This window comes from Heloderma suspectum, chromosome 3, assembly GCF_057233095.1.
Source record: "Heloderma suspectum isolate Gila_16-S chromosome 3, 16-S_ref, whole genome shotgun sequence".
NCBI lineage: Eukaryota > Metazoa > Chordata > Lepidosauria > Squamata > Helodermatidae > Heloderma > Heloderma suspectum.
The window spans coordinates 140,126,183-140,143,702 of NC_139460.1; the positions used below are offsets into that span (position 1 = coordinate 140,126,183).

Genomic DNA, 17,520 nt, shown 5'->3' on the forward strand with positions numbered 1-17,520 from the left:
GGGACTTGGGGCACAAACAAGCCATAGAGGGAGCCTAGTGCTTCTGCATAATGACATCAGAATTGCACTTCCCCGCAGTGTCCTGAGCAGTTTTGAAACTTTTAAATAAATGTTTGTGAAATTGTTCTTTTAGAAGGTGAAGGATATACATATATACAAATTAGGGGTGTTCTTTAGATTTGGCCAAATGCCAAATCAAATCGGAATGATTTGGAAATATTCGGGAGATGTCTGAATCAAAGCAGGGTCCGAATCTGAATATGAACACTCTCAAAACTTTGTTAGCGATTCCAAAAGACACAGACTGTGTGTGCATGTGTTTTAAAAAGATACGTTTCTCCCCAAGCTCTCCATATAAGGAAAATGGCAGATTGGGGGGAAAGGTGAGGGAGGGGATGTAGTTCTGTGATGACAGCTCTAGCTTCCAACCACAGTGAATGGTTTTACCAGTGTTCTCCAATCCCTGTGGTTTGCGGCAGGGATGTTGAAGTAATATATTGCAGAACAGATCCAGTGTTCAGTGCTCTTTGCTAATCTTCTCTCCCTGGAGCACAAATGTCTGAAGAGGTTTGGTGGAGTCTGTGGGACCTGGGAGGGTGTAGCACTGGGTAGTTGCTTGGAAAAAGATAGATGTTCAAGTCCTTCTGCCTCTGCCACTATATGCTCCATGTCCATCATCCGCCCCTGACCTATTGCACTTTCTGTGACTTTGCTGCCAACTGAAAAGTAAATGTCTTATGGAATGTCTTATGGTTATGGTTGTTTGTTTTTGAGATTGAGTTTGTTTTGGAGATTTGAGATTGTTGTTTGAAGTTGTTTTAGATACATGTTTCTTTTGTGTATATTGTCTGTTCATGTGTTTTTTATGTAAATGGTTTTTAATCTCTGTATATTGTATTTTTAATGTTTTTAATCTTTGTAAACCGCCTAGAGAGCTCCGGCTATTGGGTGGTATAGAAATGTAATAATAATAATAATAATAATAATAATAATAATAATAATAAACAAACAAACAAACCATAAACTGTTTTTCATTCATCATAACTCTCTAGCTCCTGCACCTATTCTTCTGAAATCATACAGGTTTCTTGCTGGAGGACATCTTATGATGTATGCCATTTCATACAAACTGCTGAACACTTACATACACACACGCACGAAGAAATCCTTCCCCCCCAATTTGAAGACTGCCTTTCCACATAAACTGCTGCAGCTATCCTGAAATTTTGTTGGTTTCTTAGCTAGGGTCGCTTCTATGCTTTATGTAAGTTTCATAATGATTGCCCACAAAGGAAGTATGGGGGGTAAATGAATCCTGTTTGGGAAACCCCCAACCTGTAAAGCAGGGGAGGGCAACCTCCACCCCATCCTGGGGCCCAAGCCAGCCAATGGAGGTTGAGCAACCTCTGCAGGCCTTGCCCCCCTGTGGGGAGAGGAATCCTCATGTTATCTTCGATTGGAGATATCAAAGGGATTCTCATTTGTGCCGCTCTCCCTCTAACAGGAGATGTGAACTGTTTGTCATCTCCGATCAGAGATAATATGGGGATTTTCCTTCACTACTCAGCCAGGGACTGAAGGAGCTAGCTCCTGCAAGCACCAGCCGAGACCCTTCTCAGGTCACTTGTGCCCCGATTGGGGTGCGAGTGGTGTGGGAAGGAGCTGGCTCCTGTAAACCCTGGCAGATCCCCTTTCTCCACCATGCAGAGAGAGGCACAGAGTTCAGTCTCTCTCTGCATGGAGATTTTTTTAAAAGTTGGCAGGGTGGGACAGATTGTGCCATTGAAGGGGGGGCAGGACACTGCCCCCCCCCAATCATGTGGCATGCCAGCTTGGTCTGGGCAGTAATTCAACCCCCGGACCAAAAGTGGTGGCCCTCCCCTGCTGTAAAGTTTGCTTTTGCACCTATTTATCTGAAATTCAGCAGGTTTCATCCATTCACAAGCAGCTACTACACCCGCAAGTGCCATCCAATTTTGTCAAAACAGCGACGTTATAGTCATTCATTGATTTCCAGCTGATAATCACTGGGAATCAAGAAGCTTCAGATTTCCAAATTAAGATTTGGATTTGGCCCCAAATAAAAACAGGCAGGCACTGAATTGGTCAAAAGCAAATTGGGCTGTTTTCTGAATCAGGGTCCAAACAAAATATTATGGTCTGTGCTAGGGACATAAGGATTTTGTAAAATCCATTCCATCTGCATTGTCAGGTGCCTTTCATTTCTTCTGCTCATTGGCAGAATCAGATTTTTTCCAATTTCCCAAATCTGTGCAAATTCACACTTGCAGAAATCCCCCCCCCCCACGTGTATTTGCATGCTTTAGCCTATGGGAGAAATGCACATTTCTGGCTGGTGTTTTTTATTTTACATATTTCTCTATGTATTTCTATGTATATGATGAAATTTGCATAACATTCTGGAAAGCAAAAAAATTCATTCCACAAGCCTATGGAATCTGCGTGACTCAGGAAAAGCTGGTCCACTGCAGAATCCGCAGGTTGGAGTCAATGAAATCCAAACTCATTTGATTCTGTTGTGAATCACATGGCAACTCTCCACAGATGCAGGAGGCTCTCTTCTCCAGAAAGTTGCCCTTCACAAGTAGAGGGTAAAAGAAATGCATGAAGGGGGTAGGGTTAGCGCACTCCCTCTCCTCACACATTTTCTTTAAGTACTTTGAGAAAGCCTGAGTAGGGCATTTCCGTGTGATGGAATGTGGGGACATATATTCTGTGGCCTATTCTCAAACAAATTTCTTTACTTACAAGTCCTGCATTTTCCATACTGCATGATCACAGTACTGTGTATTTGCCTTCTCCAATTAATGTGTTCCTCTCTAAACTATTGCCTCCATCTAGTGGTGGGAAAAGATACAACTGAAATGTTATCAAAAGCAAAGTTTGGGAGTTCTTCAGGCAAAAACAGGGAAAGAATATGGAAGAAAGCCAGAATGTTTCAATAAGGCTAGTAATACTTTACAAGGTGTTTCATGTCTGTAGGTTTTTCAGACATTGCTGATGATCACACAGATGGAATTCTCATATGAACTTTGCTGTTAAAACACTTAAGCGGACACATGGTTTTATTGATCAGAATAGCATCTTCTGAAACATAAAAAGTTTCAAGACAAACAGTATATGGTATGTTTGGCATTGTGAACATGGGTATTTGTATTAGAGAATACTTTGTTAAGATCAAAATTAAAAAAATGAACAAGTACAGAAAAATACAGCCCAAACAGATCTAGGGGGAAAAACCAATTTCTATGGTCAAAACTTAGCATTTTTTCCTTTCTCAATGATACTGCAATGAGATAAATCTTCCATAAAATGCTCAATGCACTAAAGCAACACCTGAGATATGGTTACATATTAACTTCAATTAACCATTCCAAAATTCATATTAGGGTAATACCTTTATTAGGCCAATTCAAAGTCACAAAAAAGTGTGCAAGCTTTTGAGTTCCCCAGACTAGGTGATAAACAATGCAAAAAAGGGGCCAGGGAGTGACTGATGTCTCAGTGATGAACTAGAACAGTCCAGTATATAGGCCTTAATATTCTTTACTACACTACTTCTATACCAAAAGGAAAGAGTACAGTGGAAACTTAATGTATTGTAGGGTGAGCTTTTATAGTCTAGACACATTTTCTTGATTCAGTCCATCCAATGCTGCCAACCTTTTAAAATTCAATGGAATGTATTTACATGCTTTTCTTTAAAAAATATATGCTGCATTCAGTTTGTGAAACTTTAATTTTAATTTATAGTGCAATCCTACCAAATAGCCTTCATGTTCCTTGGGATACTGTAGTACAAAATGAAATGCTCACACTGAAGATCTCATATTAGAAAAGCCTATACTGAAGCACTAGTCAAGATTGTGCTTAAATCACATATCCTACCAAAATAAGTTACAAATTCCATTAGAAATGAAGTATTGCATGTGTGCCAATTTTCAAATACTGGAAAATCCTACTCAATAATTAGAATTATTCTGTAGTTGAATTTTACATCTTTCAGAAGACAGAAAAATAGGTCAAAACGAAAAAAGACATCCAGAAAACACAAACCTGCTGTAAGAAGGGGCTCCTCAAATCTCTCCACCAAGCAATAGGAAGACTAAAAACATGAATGGTTACAGGCCAGGCATTTTGAGTTTGAAATATAGTACTTGGAAATACAATCACTGAAAGTAAACAAGAGACCACACAGCACTGGACTTTTACACAAGCTTTGACTGTATTTCACTGTCATTTATTGAGGAGTGGATGAGATACTGTCAGACATGCCAAAGACACTTCACATTCAAGGGCTGGGAGCTCAATGGCTTTCTTCATTGAGTCACTACATAAGCCTGTTTCAGAAAACTGAATGCGATATTGATGAAGTCTTCATGCTCAATGTTGCCATCAGTTTATAGTCTCTTACTCTACTGGTTTGGTGGGCAGAAGGGTGTTCTCTACCCTACGAAAATACTCACACTCCAATACATGTTAACACTAGAGGGTAAAAATGCCTGTAATCTGTTATAATGGGTGTCTACTGAATACCTGGTCTTAAAGCTGTCTTAATTAGTTTATGCTTAATGAAAATTCAACTTGTTTCCCTTTCACCATCATGTGGTTGGTTCATACCATTAGAAAAATACTCTTCAGTGCTACTGCAGGGTTTACATGGAGCTCCTTCAGTGCTGATGGGTAGAAATTCATTGCAACACCATTTGAAACCGTTTCTTCCTGCTGCCACTGCCTGTAGGTTGCAGAATGGCCTACATGCACTAGTTTTCTCTCTCAAAAACAAAACAAAGAAACCTAAACCGAAGGGTAAATGTTTATTTGGAGTTTTCTTGTGGATCACTAAGGCCCTTTACGCAGAATTCAGGAGCTCCTGTATGGCTGCCTGCTGGTCTGCATTGAGCTGAGATATGCATTCTGTCCACAAACCTCCAGAAGTCTAGAGAATAAAGGAGAAGTTGTGGGTAAGTTAAACATTCATATTAATACATAGCCCATGGAAACATTATAATACACCTTTTTATATAAAACCCTTCCATCTCTTAAAGGTACCCAACTTTTTAAAAAGTTTTATCAGGTGTGAAGACAAAAAACAGCATTTAAATAAATAAATAAATAAATAAATAATCAAATAATCAAACAAACAAACAAAATGAGTGAGTGAGTGATCGATCGAACACAAAGGTAAAAATCCTTCATCACAGAGGTGGGCAACTTATGGCCCTCCAGATATTTTGGCTTGCAACTCTCACGATTCCTTACCATTGGCTATACTGGCTAGAAATTATGGGAGCTGTAGGCCAAAACATCTGGAGGGCCACAGGCTGCCCACCCTGATCGAAGATACCAGCACTATTAACATTCTTTTAGAGATTCACTACTTTCTAGAGAAAGTATATGACGATTATTAGATATGACAGTGAGCAGAAATAAGGTACCCATGATTAAAAAGATGAAAATCCAAAAAATACCCTGATGCTCTATTTTAGGGAACCTTCATTTTCTCTGGCTTTTGTTGAATTTCAAGATTGGGGATCTCATTCTTGCCTTTCCTCTCTCAGGTAGGCTAGATAATTCAAATGCTAGATGCTCTGCACCCCTATCAAGATGCCTTTCTTTCTTTACTATTTAGTACTACTAAAACGTAGTTATATGCCAGGTCAATTGGACTATTCCTATTATCCTGAATGTAATCTGAAAATTGCCCATAACGATGCTCCCCATTCAGTGACATTGTTACTTTGGTGGGAAAATGATGTTGCAATTCTGTTAAGTGGCAAAGAAAGCTCACACACCAAAATATTAATTTGAATTTACCTGCACTTGCCGAACTACATTAGCCAGTCGTTTGGTACATGGATCTTCATGCTTGATCGCTTCATTAATTTCACCATCCGCAATTATACTGAATATTTTGGGCAGATTAGAATTGTTGGGGCCCAGGACAATGGGATTATTACTATTGGGAAGGTAAGGGGAAAAAAAGAATATTAGTCTGATTAACATTAAAAACAAATGCAAGATACAGAACACGTCTGTTTTAATGAGAATCTTGGGTTCAAATTGCAGGATGCCATGAACTCACTGGGTATTCTTATGCAAGCCCATTATAAAATGGGATATGACTTACCTTAGTCAACTGGGATGGGAGAGGATTGCATATAACTTTGCATACTAAGTTTACAATTAATAAGTACTTATCACCAAAAGTTACCATTAAGATGGAAACAAGCCATTTAAAAAAACCAATTGGTTGATGAGGTGGGCCCACTTTTTCTGAAGCAGCACCTTGGTTGTTTTTAGGGCGGGAGGGGGAAATGGTTTCTTTGTCAAAAAAAGGCCGTGTCTGGTCCATGTGCAACCATCTAAGATGAGACTTTGCCATGGCTACAGAACCTCTCATTACATAATGTAGAATGTACGTGCAATGGGAACGAAGTCCTAGAAGAACAGATATAGCTTAAGTGCTGTTGCCCTATTCATTCAACATGAAGGTTAATTTTTAATGCATTATGTTTTATTAAAATTTGTGACTTTTGATTTTAGCCTGTCCAAAATATAGAAGAAATTAAAATCTACAACTAGAAAAATCTTAATTATCATATGTCACAAATGCTAGTGCAAAAAAGGAATACGTTTTGAAAACATATTCAAGATGTTAGAAAACTGCATGAAGGAGGCTCTAAAGCTTGACAACAGCCAAGTGCCTCTATGTGCTGTCGCTGCTCAGATTTGGAGCACACTACACAGAACGCGCTTAAAACTGATCAATTCATGAAGGAAGCAATACATTACTACTTGAATCATCCTATTGAGGACTCTAGTTGTACCTCTCTTCCTTCATGAATGTCAGTTTAATTTATGAAAAAGCCACTGCAGACCTTTACTTAAATAAAGGAACAAAAGCAATAATTAAAAAGTGCTAAAATACACAGTTATTGACAGTTTATAGACTTGAACAAGCTATATCTTCATAGCCCTGCCCTAGGTACTGTTCATTAGTTGGATTAGAGCAGGGGTGGGGAACAGTTTTCACGACCCCCCCCAAAATCTGGCTCTTTGTGGTTGTCCAGTCCCCAGCCAAAGCTGGTTGGAGCTCCAGACAGCGCTTTGGCTACGGATAAGCTTTGCTGCACACGGGCTTTCCCCAGTTGGGAAAGTTTGTGCAAAATGGCCCCAACTGAGGTGGTGCCTGGAAGAGCAGTGCCTCAGTCGGGGCCGCCTTGTCTATGCTGCGTCCTCTCCAATGGGGGAAAAGTGCAGCGTGGGTGAAGCTGCCCCAAGTGACGTGGCAGCTGGAGAGCATGAGACACCACCTCGAATGGGGGATCCTTTGCCCATGGTGCATCTTCCACAAAGGGGGAAGGTGCAGTGTGGGCAAGTCCCTGGCTTTGGCCAGTGAATGAATAGATTTAGACTCTGCTGGAAGGAGCAGCTCCTCCCAACACCGTATGAGTGCCCCACCACCTGCATCCCTATTATTATCTCCGATCAGAGGTATCAGCAGAGAATCCAAGCAGGTACTGTGGGCTGGATGGGGAACCTCTGTGTGTATGAGGGTCCCCATCCCTGGATTAGAGTGATGAAATAATGGGGACTGGCACAGAAAAAGTAGACAGAAGTTTAATCTAAACTTCATCTACCCAATTAGGATTGTCAAAACAATGCATTAAATGCACAAGAAATATATGAGACAGCTTTGTTCTCTTGGTTGGATATTCAGAAAGATCTTATGCCAAATTTTGTTGTTGTTCAGTCATTAAGTCATGTCTGACTCTTCGTGACCCCATGGACCATAGCACACCAGGCCTTCCTGTCCTGCGCTCTCTCCCGGAGTGTGCTCAAGTCCATATTCATTGCATCAGTGATGCTATCCAGCCATCTCATCCTCTGCCATCCCCTTCTCCTTTTGCCTTTGATCTTTCCCAGCATCAGGGTCTTTTCCAGGGAGTTTTCTCTTCGCATTAGATGGCCAAAATATTTGAGCTTCAGCTTCAGTATCTGTCCTTCCAATGAGCAGTCAGGGTTGATTTCTTTTCGGATGGACCGATTTGACCTCCTTGCAGTCCAGGGGACTCGTAAGAGTCTTCTGCAGCACCACAGTTCGAAAGCATCAATTCTTCAGCGCTCAGCCTTCCTTACAGTCCAGCTCTCACAGCCATACGCTGCTACTGGGAAAACCATAGCTTTGATTATACGAATCTTTGTCGGCAAGGTGATATCTCTGCTTCTTACTATGCTGTCTAGGTTTGCAATAGCTTTCCTCCCAAGGAGCAAGCGTCTTTTAATTTCATGGCTACAGTCACCGTCTGCAGTGATCCTGGAGCCCAAGAAAATAACATCTGTCACTGCTTCCATTTCTTCCCCTTTTAGATGCCAGGAAGTGATGGGGCCAGATGCCATGATCTCAATTTTTTTCATGTTGAGTTTCAAACCAGCTTTTGCACTCTCCACTTTCACCCTCAACAAAAGGCTCTTTAGAACCTCTTTGCTTTCTGCCATTAGGGTAGTATCGTCTGCATATCTGAGGTTGTTGATAATTGTCCTGGTAATCTTAATTCCGACCTGTGATTCATCCAACCCGGCGTTTCTCATGATGTACTCTGCATATAAACTAAATAAGCAGGGCGACAATATGCAGCCTTGTCATACTCCTTTCCCAATTTTGAACCACTCGGTTGTTCCATGTCCAGTTCTTACTGTTGCTTCTTGACCTTCGTACAGGTTTCTCAGGAGACAGGTAAGGTGGTCTGGTACTCCCATCACTTTAAGAATTTGCCACAGTTTGTTGTGATCCACACAATCAAAGGCTTCATGCCAAATACGTTAGGTCATTTATTATTATTATTATATTATTATTAAATTTATTAATCGCCCATCTGGCTGGTCACCCAGCCACTCTGGGCAATGTACAACATACAATAAAACAGTTTAAAACAATAAAATTCTACAATAAAAACATTTTCTAAAATACCCTAACCCACCCCAAATGCCTGCCTGAACAACCACGTTTTGAATGCACGACGGAAGCTCATTAAAGAGGGGGCATGACGGAGTTCCCTAGGGAGGGAGTTCCACAGAGACTGTGAACTGGGATCCTATCTCTCTCAAGTCACATACAAAAGTAGTTGCAAATTAAAAGTTCTAGCAATAAGAACTTAAAAGCTTAGAGCTACCTGTACTGTTCCTTTTCTAAAATATATAAAGTACAATTTAGAACAGAGCTGCATTTCCTAAACATAACAACTACTTGGAGGGTAAGTATGGATCATTGAGATGTAATCAGTAGTCCTGCTTGGGAGAGAGAGAGAGAACCTGCCTGTGTAGCATGATTACAGAAGAACAGTTAAACTTTTGATTACTTTAGTAATTTTTTTTGGAACAGTAATGTCTGTGTGCAGTTATGTGAAGTCCCTTTTATCATCCTTGTACTTTCCTTATGCTTTAAGTTTCTAAACATTAAATACACACACACACGCATTAACATAAATCAGCATTGTATTATCAGTCAAACTAGACAAGAGAGCCGAAACCTGTGACTGGATTTCCCATCTCTATATTTTCCTGATGAAAATCCCCCGCCCCCCCACAGCTATTTGCCCCACTAAGGAAACAATGGGTACACAATGTCTGCTGGTTAACAAAGAGAGAGCGGGGCTGGGGGGAGAGATCCAACCATTGATCTGTTCTCTCATCCAGTTTGGCTCTATCACCTGGTTTGCAAATAATGGGTGTGGCTGTGCGGCGGCAACCAAGCACACTGCGTCCTGCATGGTCATCACTTCTGCTTTCGCTCCTGACAGCAAAACAACCCAGGAAGACCCTAATCCCCAATTGTTGTCATGACGTTGTTTAGGGTTAAACAACCTGGAATTTTAACTGAACAGGGCATTCCTGGGTTTGTTTGGAAAACGGAAGCAGGCAGGAATCGGCATGCTCGCGCTCATAAACAACCCATGGTTTGTTAACCATGAGTTGTTTGTGTGAACTGGGTCTCAGATTTTCAAAGTGGCTGTCTGATGAGGCTTTACAAGTCGCTGAGGAAAGAAGGGAAGTGAAAAGGAAGGGAGAAAGGGGAAGATATATCCAACTGAATGCAGAGTTCCAGGGAATAGCAAGGAGAGACAAGAAGGGCTTCTTAAATGAACAATGCAAAGAAATCGAGGAAAACAATAGAATGGGAAAGACTAGAGATCTCTTCAAGAAAATTGGAGATATCAAGGGAACGTTTTGTGCAAAGATGGGCATGATAAAGGACCAAGAAGGCAGGGACCTAACAGAAGCAGATGAGATTAAGAAGAGGTGGAAAGAATACACAGAAGAACTATACAGGAAAGATCTGAATGTCCCTGATAGCCACGATAGTGTGGTCACTGAACTTGAGCCGGACATCCTAGAGAGTGAAGTCAAGTGGGCCTTAGGAAGCATTACTAACAACAAAGCTAGTGGAGATGACAGTATTCCAGCTGAGCTATTTAAAATCCTAAAAGATGATGCTGTTAAAGTGCTGCACTCAATATGCCAACAAATTTGGAACACTCAACAATGGCCACAAGACTGGAAAAGGTCAGTTTACATTCCAATTCCAAAGAAGGGCAATGCCAAAGAGTGTTCAAACTACCGTACAATTGTGCTCATTTCACATGCCAGCAAGATTATGCTCAAAATCCTGCAAGCTAGGCTTCAGCAGTATGTGAATCGAGAACTACCAGAAGTACAAGCTGGGTTTCGAAGAGGTAGAGGAACTAGAGATCAAATCGCCAACATTTGCAGGATCATGGAGAAAGCAAGAGAATTCCAGAAAAACATCTATTTCTGCTTCATTATTTCTGCTAAAGCCTTTGATTGCAATGAATATGAACTTGAGCACACTCCAGGAGAGAGTGGAGGACAGGAAGGCCTGGCGTGCTATGGTCCATGGGGTCACAAAGAGTCGGACACGACTTAACGACTGAACAACAACTTGGACAGATATGCATTATTTCATTCACTTTAATGTCAAGCCTACTGAACCCATTTCTTTTTTAAAGCATTATTCTCCAACACATCACTCAATGGGCATGACACGCTGAACTCACTGTGAGTTGTTTAAGCCACAAGGAGCCGTGGTGCCATCATGATGAATATGCAACCCCTCATATGGTTGTGGCGTGTCATCTGAACCCAGCCACCATGGATTATTTGAGGGTTTAACCCTCGAATAATCCATGGTGGTCAGGTTCGGACAACACGCCACAACCCCAAGGGGGTTGCATATTCATAATGGTGGCTGAATCCGCCCAGCATCCACCACAACTCATTGTGGGTTAAACAGCTAATGGTGTGCCCCATGTGTCATGTGAACCAGGTCAGTGAGAAAAGAGGTGGGAGCAGAAATAGATTTCCTTCGCTGTAGGAAAATACACAGAACAAAGATTAGGAAAAAAAACCCATCTGTACCATTTGGGATGACATATAGATTAATATATACAGAAATCACTATCAAAGGTGATTGCTTTATGTTGTCAGAACACTAAAGAAAATCTAAAAATGTAAAGCATGAAAATTAAAATTAGGCTAAATGTTGTACCATGCACACATGATGAGAATTAGCAGGCAACAAGTCTAAAAATTAATTTATGTCTGAGGCTGTATTGTCTTCTTACCTCTCTATTAGGTCACACAAGTAATTGAAAGCATGAATAGCTTCTTCTTTGTCTTCATGCAGTGGAAGCCATGATAACCAGTGAGGCAGCACTTCTTCAACATTTATACAGTCAGGCTTGAACTTCATGATCTTTCCAACTGCTGAAATGCAGTTTTCTGTTGCATTGATATTTTCTTTGGTTTTGGCATCTGTTGACTGAATAACTCTCACCAACAATGGAAGCGCCTCTGACAGTGCATTAGAAAAAAATACCTTGAGTTGCAATACTTGAATGCTTCTGTTCAAGAAAGTACATTTTAAAGCATGCTGCAAGACAAATGGGACTTGCAACAAAATGGAGTGTGGAATACACCTGTTCCAGCTAGCCCATGTTCTCTTCCAGGATACTTCATTCCACCCCTGTCCTGCTTTTCTGACTCCCCACCACCCTAACAGTCAAGTCAGCATTCTGTACCCACTGAGTTTGCTCAGTCCACATTAGTTTGTTTTTGAGCCCCCTGCCCCACCCCACCCTTAGGGGTTTTTTTTCCCCTAAAGAGTTTTTGTATTTCATTAAACCTTGGTCCCAAGCCTGATACCTCCCTCTTGTGCATGGATGCTGCCATTTTGGCTCATAAGGATCCATACTCAGAGAATGAGTTTGCTATTATTATATAATAGGATGCATAAACTAAAAAAGAGTATTAAAACCTGGGCAATGTGAACCTGGAGTATAAAAAGCTGAATAATCAGTCATTTATTTTCCAGATATTAATGATGAACACACTTAATTTTCAATGCATCTTTGGGTGCATAATGATATGTACTTATATAGCAAAAACACTGACTTATAAGATTACATATGTAGAGGACATATCTGTTAGACAAGCAGCATGTAAGACAGGTTCTCTAAAATACAGCCATAACCCAGTTTTGAGGTCAAGCTTGGTTAGCACTTCTTCACTGTACCAAAGTTGTAGATTAAACACCAGGCTGCTTCTAGGACAAATCTATTCATGATGATATACTACAGTGATTTTCAATCTTTCTATCTTCAGGGAGCCCCTTTCCACATAGACTTGACTGTCATATCATAGAGTCTCTGCACACTGCAGGGGCATGTTTCAGCATGTGCACTCAATTCATGAAAAGCACTCGCCACAACACAGTTTGAAAACCACTAGTCTAAAGCTGTGGGGAACGGGGACACCATACCTTATGAATACCGTTTTTTCCACATTCAGTAGCAGTCATTATAAAACTTGGATGTGGAGATTCCTCAAGCAAGCTCTTTACTAGAAATAACTACTTGCTCTTCGTGCTAATAGCAGGCAAGACTAGTACCTTTGAAAAGCCCCTTAGTCAAATTCAGCTATATCTGAATTACATTTAGAGGACCACTGAGTACACGTACCTGTGCAGAAAGGCCGATAGTTGTCCCCACCAAATTGTGCCATAACTCCAATACCATATGCAGCAGCTTGCCTAACCTCTGGGCTATTATCACATATTGACTGTAGCATTGGTCTCAAGAAGTATTCTGCATATTTGAATGAGGATGGGCTGCAGTGCTCTATAACATCATCAAAAATGCATAAACCCCACTGCCTGTCTGGCCATGGCCTATGAGGACACTGTAAAGAAAATTTTCAGCAGTTAAACACATATCCAGCTTCTCCTCCATTTTTTTGAAGTTTGTCCCCTGCCATCCTGTCTCATTACATCTAGAGTAAGCTGCATGCTGTCTGAAGTGCCATTTCCTGCCTCCTAACATTGGTTAGAATCCTAGATCGTCATGTGCAGCTTAACAACTTTTTATTTTAGTATTTATGTATTCTGAAGCCCAGGTTACAGGGTCCATCACTCGTTGTTGTTTATGAAAAAATGTGACAATTTCTTCTCCAAAAGATCTGAATGTACATGTCATAATCAACATGCCAAAGCATTTTTACAAAACAAAAAAACCTGTTGTCTTTGCTTCACACTACCCTTTGTACTTGTTATCCTCCTGCAGTTCATAGGTCTCTGTTCAAAAACATATTCCTCTAAAGCCTATTAGCACTAAGTGTGAAGGGAAAAGTTGCATAACATTGGTCAATCAGCTACTGGAGTAATTTCATATGGATTTTCTACCCCTGAACCATTGTACATGAAGCCTTTCCCTCCTCATCCTCCTTGCACTGACAATATTAATATGGGGATCCTTTACGGCATTCCAAGTCAGTCTGAGGAAGGCCAGGATACTTACAATTAAGTTGACAATTTGCGGTAGCAGCTGTTCAAACCACGGTAACACTTTTGCCTTGTAGCTGCTGAATATTGAGTGCAAAATATCTGACACTTTAGTCAGGATGTATACATCACTGTCATGCTGATAAAGAAAAAGAGCGCAATGTGATCAGTACAAATAATTTTTACTATCTTAAAGGTAATAGACTAAAATTAATTTATGTATTTTCCTAGCAATGAATCTTACCGTTCAACGTTTATTTATTGTTTATTTTTTATTACATTTATATTCCACCTTTTTTCCTCTTGCAAGGAAGCCAAAGTGGCTTACATGGTCCTCCTCCTTGCTGCTTTGATGAGGTAGGTTAGGCTGAGAGTCAGTGACTGGGCCAAAGTCACCCCGTGAGCTTCATGGCCGACTGGGGACTAGAACCCAGGTCTCCCAAAGTCCCAATCCAATACTCTAACCACCACACTACACTGATAGTATGTGGGGATAGGCAGAGGGGGCAGGGAGGAGAGATAAAATGTTCTAGGCTTAAAGGCTGCTTACCAGTATTTTTATATTACTGCTTATATGAATATTTTATATTCACACATAATGATAAGTCAGAATCGCTGTCTTATTCTGGGTTTACTATGGAGCAGTGTGCTGATGCACGCAGACCGTTCGCTCCCGTTTCGCTCCTTCCTTCATGCAAGTGGGTAAAACAAACCAGAAATAGAAAGCTTTGCATGACATCTGAACCCAGGCTCCTGGTTTGTTACTCTCAAACAAACCAGAATGTATAAGCCAACAACAAACCCTGATCTATTCCTGGCTTGCTTGGGAGCAACAAACCAGGAGCCTGTATGTCACGTAAAATTTCAATTTCTGGTTTTACCCAGTCACATGAAGAGAGAAGTGAGCAGGCTTGTGCGCACTATCACATTGCTCGTTCACAGTAAACCAGGATAAGCCAGCAATTTTGGCTTTTTATGTATGAACATGGCCATTCAGTGCTATTTTTTCCTTTCCCATCCTCAGCAGACCCTGCTTCTCACGGAAAGCAACATCTCTGCTGCAGCCCTCCCACATAGCTCACACTGCTTCTCCCTCCAACTAGCTGCATGCCTTTTCCCTTACCGAAATTCAGATTGGGCTGTTTGATTTCTAGTATCTACTTCCAAGGATTCTCGGAGTTCTTACAAATGTTTAGACCACCCCAGAGTAAGCTTCACCTGCCTGTATCATCCTACCAAATAGTAAGGAGGATTTTACTATACATTCAGTGGAGATTAAGTGTATAGTAAAATGATAATCTGTATCCACCACCTTGTTAAGTTACTTTGAAAAAAACTACCATTTCCTCATCTCTCCTACTGGCTCTTTCAGTCCCAGTGTGGCTGAGAGGAGGAGGAGGAGGGAGAGAGCAAATCTATTATGTCTGAAGGCTTTAACCAACTATTATGCATAACTGACCAGAGCTGAAATTCAGTCACTGCTGATACAATAATACTAATCAATACTTTACAAATGACTGCTTTGGTACCAATCTTCATTGTTAATGAGACCAGTTAAGCTGCCCCTGAGAAAATACAGGTTCAGCACCTCTGAGCATTACAGTTTGTAGATTCCAAACGTGAGAGAAAAAATCAGTATTGCTTCCAACAGATAACAAAAAGATTTTGAGGCTCTATGAATGACTGCATCCATCTATACTGCAGATTGTGCACCCAATAGGTAATCAGGCCACAATGCTATGAATGACTACAGGGTATCAAGTATGCAACTCACTCATGGATCTGCACAAAACAGACCCATAAAACTGAGTCTATCTTAAATATGCTGAGGGAGGCTTTGTTCAAAGAATTCTGTGCCACAAACTTCTCCTGCAACTTTAAAGGTATTTGAAACCAACTGGATCACAGCAGGTATGACAATGAAGTCCTGAAAATGCCAATTATGTAAGGGTCTTAACAGTATCCTTCATTAAAAACTAGCTTAATACCTATCCGTTGAAACCTCCACACCTCAGTCATTCACTGACCAGTGTCAAGTAAGGCTGACTATATTTATCCTGACTTATTATGATCTGGGACTTGAATCCTAGTTCTTCCTGAATGGACATTATCCATCAGATGCAATGAAAATAGATAAGCCTTTAAGACTTTCCTTGTCCCTACCAGCTGCTTTACATCTGAAATGAAGGAAAAGATCACTAAGAAAAAAGCCAACTGGGTGCTCACTTAGGAGTTGTTTCTCTCAGATACCATTCCACAAGATGGGTTATACAGGAGGCACTGTATAAGAATTTTAAGCTGTTTTATTCTTTTTAAAATTATGTTCAAATTTTGTTAGAATTGTTTATTTTGTGGTTACCTACTTTAAGAATTTTTTTACAAACTGAAAAGTGGGATAAATACCTTAAATACACAAATAAAAATTGAGTTTTTGCCTCTAGGTATGTAGCACTCCCAAGATTAATTCTTCCAAAGCAACAAAAACTGCAACTTTCCTTCCATCTTCCTATTAACCTCCCTCCCGATGCACAAAGTTAAGAAACCCCCTTCCTCTTTAGGTATCTGTAGAACCACCGATTGAGGCACAACAGCATGAGCTGCCACCTCACCTCAAAGGAGTGCCATTACTGTACCCTTCCACGACAACCCCCTGGGCTACGGGAAACACAGACCCAAGAAGTGCTTTTGGAAGGGAATGAATGGAACATGACTAAAAGACAAACATTACGAAGGAAAGACCTGAAGACATTGTAGACAGACACTTTTCTCTCCATATGAGCTCCAGTTCATGTCTCCTGAACATGGACTGGATCTAGAGATCTAGATCTAGATCAAGAACAAGATCTAGAGCAAGAAATAACCAGAAGTGACTGCCTTAACAGCGATCCCCAGGAAGCTGCTGCACCCTTTTAGAGAGGACTGTAAGCTGTTCTCCCTGCACTGTTTTAGAGAGGGTGGTAATTTACACTCAGAAAGAAGCCCCAGAGTTCTTATAGGCTTCCATAATTCATGTTTTAACCATCTTGATAAAGATACTGTCAAAGTTTTCTGTTAGTATTTATCCTGCAATGGTTAACTAATGCAGTGTCTGTCCTAAAAGGGCCTGTCCTGGACCTGAAATTCTTAACTGCTCTCCTAATATCAGGTGGTGTGCCAAACTTTCCCCTGGAGGTTAGGACAGAATGATGACAAGACATGATATTGTGGTTTTAATGTTCTATATATTTTAAATTGTTTTATTGTGTATTGTTTGGTTTTAATTTTTGTGAACCGCCCAGAGAGCTTCGGCTATTGGGCGGTATAGAAATGAAATAAATAAATAAAATAAATAAGACTAGATCTTGAGAATGATGAAAGAGAAACCACTTCGGGCTTCAAAGTCCAGGTTTGATCAAAGGACAATTTTATTCTTATGATTTATGTTCAAATTAGATTATATTTCCAAAGTCCCCAACCCTCCTAGCCATTACACTGGTACTCAGCAAGGTTACCTAGATTGGTTACGGATCGAAGTGGCTGAAAGGGTGGTTTAGTTAGAGCTTTAAAACCAACTTCAGAAGGAAACCTGCAAATCTGGGAAGGAAATGAGAATACTTGTCCTAAAAAGCACAGTAACTGTGACTACACTGAGGTTCCCCATG

General features: G+C 40.7%; 1 protein-coding gene across 2 annotated transcripts in view; it reads right to left on the minus strand.

Annotated features, from left to right (window-relative positions):
- Window positions 1-3,055: 3,055 nt before the first annotated feature.
- IPO5 (importin 5) overlaps window positions 3,056-17,520 on the minus strand; it is a 49,276-nt gene continuing 34,811 nt past the window's right edge. For both annotated transcript variants that reach the window (XM_084844713.1, XM_084844714.1), the window contains 5 exons: window positions 13,896-14,018; window positions 13,062-13,281; window positions 11,667-11,895; window positions 5,839-5,980; window positions 3,056-4,960 (listed from right to left, as the gene is read on the minus strand). In XM_084844713.1, the coding sequence (XP_084700839.1) occupies window positions 4,874-4,960; window positions 5,839-5,980; window positions 11,667-11,895; window positions 13,062-13,281; window positions 13,896-14,018 (801 nt within the window). In that variant the 3' untranslated portion in view covers window positions 3,056-4,873. The remainder of the gene's footprint in view (window positions 4,961-5,838; window positions 5,981-11,666; window positions 11,896-13,061; window positions 13,282-13,895; window positions 14,019-17,520) is intronic.